Source organism: Galeopterus variegatus, unplaced genomic scaffold, assembly GCF_000696425.1.
Source record: "Galeopterus variegatus unplaced genomic scaffold, G_variegatus-3.0.2 Scaffold3578, whole genome shotgun sequence".
Lineage (NCBI taxonomy): Eukaryota > Metazoa > Chordata > Mammalia > Dermoptera > Cynocephalidae > Galeopterus > Galeopterus variegatus.
Window position 1 is genome coordinate 34,112 of NW_007729689.1, and position 6,163 is coordinate 40,274.

At 41.1% G+C, this 6,163-nt stretch overlaps 1 protein-coding gene across 1 annotated transcript in view; it reads right to left on the bottom strand.

Moving 5' to 3' along the window:
• Positions 1-2,337: 2,337 nt before the first annotated feature.
• LOC103601078 overlaps positions 2,338-6,163 on the bottom strand; it is a 19,777-nt gene continuing 15,951 nt past the window's right edge. Inside the window, exons 6-7 of the mRNA XM_008585460.1 lie at positions 3,309-3,421; positions 2,338-2,485 (exon numbers count right to left, since the gene is read on the bottom strand). Coding sequence (XP_008583682.1) covers positions 2,338-2,485; positions 3,309-3,421 — 261 coding nt within the window. The remainder of the gene's footprint in view (positions 2,486-3,308; positions 3,422-6,163) is intronic.

Genomic DNA, 6,163 nt, shown 5'->3' on the forward strand with positions numbered 1-6,163 from the left:
ATGTAAGACCTCAGATTCTCAATCCTTAGAACCATACAGAGAAGATTAGCATGGCCCCTGCGCAAGGATGACACGCAAATTCGTGAAGCGTTCCATATTTTTAAAAAACCGGGTGGGGGGGGAGAGGAAGATATAACAACCACAACTTTTTTTTTTTTTTTTGGAAGTTCTTACAACAAGAAAATGGAGGGGATGCACCTGGGTGGGGGGGGGAGAGGGAGGAGGGAGGGAGGTTTCGGTGAAGGGACACAATAACTAACTACATTGTATATTGACAAAATAAAAAAATATATATATAAAAAAAAAAATTACATAGGCTTAAAACTTGCTTTGAAAATCCCCTGAATCACATTTAAAGATATACAGAGTTTTATTATAACCCTGAACCATAATAAATAAAGATGTATGATAAAATAAATAAATAAATAACCCATTTTAAAGTATAGAGGAAATGAATGGCTGAAGAAAAAAATCACTCAGTTGCATCAAGATGATCAGGGCATAATCTCAGAAAATCACATTGAGAAAATCTATACAAATAGAGCCATGGATGGAACCAGCTTTATTATAATCAGTTCTAATCACTACACCAGAGCAATGAATTACAGGCTGTACTGTAAATAAGATGTATTTTTTTTTTTTTGTCTTTTTCCGTGTCCGGCAACGGATTGCAACCCTCAGTGTTGCCCCCGTACCGGACCGGGTACCGGACCGGGGACCGGCAACGGGATTGCAACCCTCGGTGTTGCTCCCGCGCCTCGCTCAGCCAGTGAGTGGGAACCGGTCTGTATGTGGGATCCGAACCCTTGGACGGGAGCGCCGCCGCGCTTCCCAAGCGGCGCACTTATCCAGTGCGCCACTGGGCCGGCCCAATAAGATGTATTTTTTATTGTAGTAGAAATAAATTGACCTGTAGGAACTTTAGTAAAATGAGGAATAAGAACAAATCAGGGGCCTTTTGGGTGGCAGTCCGTACACAGAAACTGTATGTTTCTGTGAAACTATGAACGAAAGAAATATTTATTGAAAAATTTGACTGGCTAAAAAAAAGATATATTTATTGGGACATTTAAGGACTAGAATATAATTCTGTACACCAATTTACCAGGAGAATAACAATCTAGTTTTCTTCTTTGGTGGCTGGCCAGTACAGGGATCTGAACCCTTGACCTTAGTCTTACAAAGTTATACTCCAACCAACTGAGCTAACCAGCCAACCCCTCCAGCCCAAGACTGAACAAAGAATGTTAAGGAACCCAAATAATTTACTGAGCCAAAGTGAGAATATTGTCTTCTTTGGATATGTTCTTGTATATCTTGTTCCAAACTATGCTTTCAGCTAACAGTAATAAACCTGAGCAAAAAGGAAAATCCTTTGACCAAATACAGGAGGAACTACATACATTTAATACTGGTATCAGTATTGTATTGGTTTGCTAAGGCTGTCATAATAAAATAGCACAGACTGGATGGCTTAGACAACGAATATTTATTTTCTCTCCGTTCTAGAAAGTGGAACTCCGAGATCAAGGTGCCAGCAGGGTTGGGTTCTTCTTCTTTTTTTTTTTTTTTTGTCTTTTTTGTGACCGGTATGGGGATCACAACTCTTGGTGCAGTGTCGCTCGCACCGCGCTCAGCCAATGAGCGCACAGGCCAGTCCTATATAGGATCTGAACCCGTGGTGGGAGCATTGCTGCGCTCCCAGCGCCGCACTCTCCTGAGTGCACCATGGGGCCGGCCCAGGGTTGCGTTCTTCTAAGGACTCTCTGTTTCACTTGCAGGTGGCCGTACTGTTGTCTTCTTGTCACATGGTTGTTCCTCTGTGTATATGCGCCCCTGGTATCTTTCAGTGTGTCTGAGTTTCCTCTTCTTATAAGGACACCAGTCAGATTGGATTAGGGCTCACGCTAATGGCCTCATTTTAACTTAATCCACTCTTGAAAGACCTTATCTTTCCACACAGTCACAAAGAGCCTGAGGTACTGGGGGTTAGGGCTTCAGTATATGAATTTTGGGGAGAATACATATAACAGGTACATAACCCCTTTGCTGTCAGAAAGAAACTAGGTGAAGAAGCTCATGTTCCCTCTGTTTGTCTGCAAAAGGGCTCTGCAGTAGTTTCTGGCACATGGAAAATGCTAGATAAGCACTCATTTTATGAATGAATAAATGAATGGATGTGTGGACTGATTCTGTCGTAAGTGGAATAGGTGACAGCCTGTTGAAAAATTTTATTGGTATCCCTTGTACAAAACTAACATGTAAATTAAAAAAGGGAATTAATGATCTATAATGGTGGATACCAATCAAAACACATTTTCACGAAGAATGTTTCATTCATAAGTAGATCTTCATCATCTTGCAAGTTGCCTTCTGAGGAATATGACAGTGAACATCATTCCAGCCCCATTGTTTTGATGCAGTATGAAAATTTATTACAACACAACACTCGTCAGGATTATTGGGTTCATGTGAGTGCCAGAATCTGAAAGGAAGAGAAAAGATGAGGGCGTTTCTTCCAGTAGTGTTTTGAAAAGTGTTGGAGACTATGAGGGGCCGTGGTTGATCAGGGTGAAAGTCAAGTTCAGGTATACCCAAACTACTCCTCCCCCTTTGCTGCCATGTTTTATAAAACTATGTTTATGAAGTTTATCCTCCATCAGTCTCTGGTATTTCTCTTGAAAACTGTTCCCACATTACCCCGTATTCTTTCATCTTAAGCAACTTGGAACACATTAAACTTCTCCCAGCAGATGTCCCAAAGGATTTCTTCTATTTGTCCATTCTTTTTTTTTTTTTTTTTAAAAAAAAGATGACCGGTAAGGGGATCTTAACCCTTGACTTGGTGTTGTCAGCACCACGCTCAGCCAGTGAGCCAACCGGCCATCCCTATATGGGATCCGAACCCGGGGCCTTGGTGTTATCAGCACCACACTCTCCCAAGTGAGCCACGGGCCAGCCCAATTTGTCCATTCTTATATCCCATTGCCACGGAATTTCTAATCTCACAGGGTTTCCTTAAATGACCAAAAGATTTCCCATGGTTCCAAGTACTAAAACAGTTCATTCCTTTTTGTTGTTGTTCTATGTACTGCTTTTGGAGTATGAAGAACGAGGTAAATTCTCTGGATCTGCTACTTACTCACTATCATTTGGAGCAAGCAATTTAATTTCCCTGACTCTCAGTTTTTCTACCTAGAAAAAGGGGGACTAGAGTAATATCCTGTATTAGTCCGTTTTGTGTTGCTATAACAGAAATACCTGAGACTGGGTAATTTATAAAGGACTCTATCTAAGTCTATGCTCACGTGATGCTTTTGTTGTATGGTGTCTGATCAACCCATTGCCAATGTCTCTGACCCTCTGGATCAGACAGCCCCAAAGTGAGCAAAATCTTATTGAGATTCTTGATGATGAACTCCTGAGGGAAGAACAAAAGGAGTCATAGCCTTAGAAGACTCAGGTTGAACTGAGTTCTTTATGGCCTTAGGGAGAAGAAAAGAAAAGCAGGAGATCCAGGGACGATCACGTGGCCCTGCCCAGGAACTCAGGTCTTCTCTGGCTGAGCAGGGCAGGATCAAAGACGTTATTGTGAGCGGGATGTTTAGCAAGTACGGGAGTGAGTACTATCCATGATCACAGTGATTCTCACGTCAGGTTCACTTTCATTATTTTTTTGCTGAATAACTGGATTCTTCAAGATTCTGCATGTGTTAGAGAACTTTCTCCCTCACTGCTAACATATTCTCCACGTGAAGGAAGTTTTATTGGTGTGTCTTTAGGTTTCTTTTTGCCCTTTATTCATTCCCAAGGGAGAAGTGTCTCAACTGACCAGCAAATTTGGTAAGAATAACCGGGCATGCTCGATACATTTGGGAATCGTGACTGAATACTCATAGCACAGTCTGCCTATCTTTTTCTCTGGGGAAGCTTCCTCACAGAGAACAAGAGACCCCATCTGATTTCCCACGGATCACCTCCGTCCTTCGTCTGAGCCAATCAGGATTCTCTCGGTGGGTAAGACAGGCTGGTTCGAAGTCACATTAATTTACATCCTCCAATTCGACCTTCATCAGCAATAAAGGTGATTTTTTTTTGGTCCTCCCTGTTTTATAATTTTAAATTTCTCCATTCATAGCCTTTGCAGGGAAGATGATAATTAGGTTCTCCTCAGAAGCCCCAATATTGTACAATCAATCGATTTTTGCAACATCAGTTTTTACTTGGGAAATTTCAGCAATGCTTTTTTCCTCATATACTTATCAATTCTTGATTGTGGGTGGGTTCTTGCAGTTCAATTTTTTTTTCTCAAGTCCTCATAATATTTCTTCTCTGTGAAGCAGTTAATTATCTCTAAGCATTTTTATATTAATGCATTTTATGTAAATGATTGATAGCAATGCTAGTATCAGTGCTGAATGTAGTGAGCTTCCATTTCCAATAATGGTGGACTTATTTGAATGAAACTTCTTCATGAAGTCAACTAAATAAAATGGAGGAAATGTGAAAAGACTTAATGTCTCAAAATGAGCTCACAAAACAGCAAAAATTTTACCAGGGCAACATGCCAAAGAGAATGGAAATCCACAGAAATGAGCCTGGAAATCATGGCCACTTTTACTCCAGTGAAATTTTGCTGTTCCATAAGAGGCAGTCGAGGGGTTTAGCAGCAACTTTTTTTTTTTCCAAGATGCTAAAGTTTACCTTTATTTTAAAACTTTATATGGCACAATTCAAATGTTAATGCTTAAAGGCCATTTTAAAATTAATATGTTTTTTTTTTTTCCTTTTTGTCTTTTTTCATGACCGGGAACGGATCGCAACCCTCAGTGTCGCACCCGTACCGGCCCGGGACTGGCAACGGGATCGCAACCCTCGGTGTTGCGCCCGCACCTCGCTCAGCCAGTGAGCGGAAACCGGTCTGTATGTGGGATCCGAACCCTCGGGCGGGAGCGCCGCCATGCTTCCCAAGCGGCACACTGTAGCAGTGCTCCACCGGGCCGGCCCAATATGTTTATGATAATGGTAGTAGTTGCAGTTATTTATTGAGTGTCTGCTATGTGACACACACAGTGTCATGAATCTACATAAGTTATTTCATTTAAATTTTACAGCCATTCCTATGAGGAAGATACTGTTGCTGTCCCCATTTCATAAATGAGGAAATCAAGACTTAGAAAAATAAGAAAATTGTCAGAGGTCACCCAACTACTAAATGGCAAGAGATCTAACACACCGTATGGTCAGTACTCTTAACCAGTATAGTACACTGTATTACAAGAAATATAGAGATGCAGAATGAAATTTTAGAAAGTCAAATAATGTACAAACAAGAAAAGATATATTGACATAACTTTTTCGACTATTTTGTCTTTTTTTTTTTTTTTAAAGCCAGACAGCAAGAAGTTATTAGATATTTTTGAATGTGCATGAACCACAGTGATCCTTACTGGATAATCTACTGGCCAGGGGGCCAAGCCCTGTCTAGGAACCTTTTGGATTATCCTGACATTGTTAGAGGAAATCTGTATTAGACCTTGGGAGCAGACATGGAGCTACAGCTGTCGCTGCTAAGATGTGGGGCATCAAGGATGTGGGCCAACAACATAGACCCTACTAGTCTTCATCAGTAGCTGAAGAATTGCTTACGGATCTATGGAACTCGAGTCCTGACTGGTGTCCCTGGGTGGCCCCAGTTCAGCAGATACAGCATTCAGCAACAATTGCACAATGTGGTAGAATATTCACTTCCAGAACCTACTAGGCAGGAAAACGATGGACAGACAACAAGTACAGTGAGAGATTTTCAGCCTTGAGTTGTCAAAATGCTTCCAAGTATACATATAGTTATCTTTGGATTTAACCCTAAAACTTTTCTGTGGGAGATACTCTCCAGTTTAAAGAATGCACTTCCTGTTAAATGGGAAATCTTATTTCCAAAACGTAAAGGTTTAAAGTTTTGTCAGCCTATATCATGTAAGTACTTCTGCATTTGTATACATGCCAGGTCCACAAATTTCTGTTATTTTATTTTATTTTTTTTAAAGATGACCGGTAAGGGGATCTTAACCCTTGACTGGGTGTTGTCAGCACCACGCTCACCCAGTGAGCCAAACGGCCATCCCTATATGGGATCCGAACCCGTGGCCTTGGTGTTATCAGC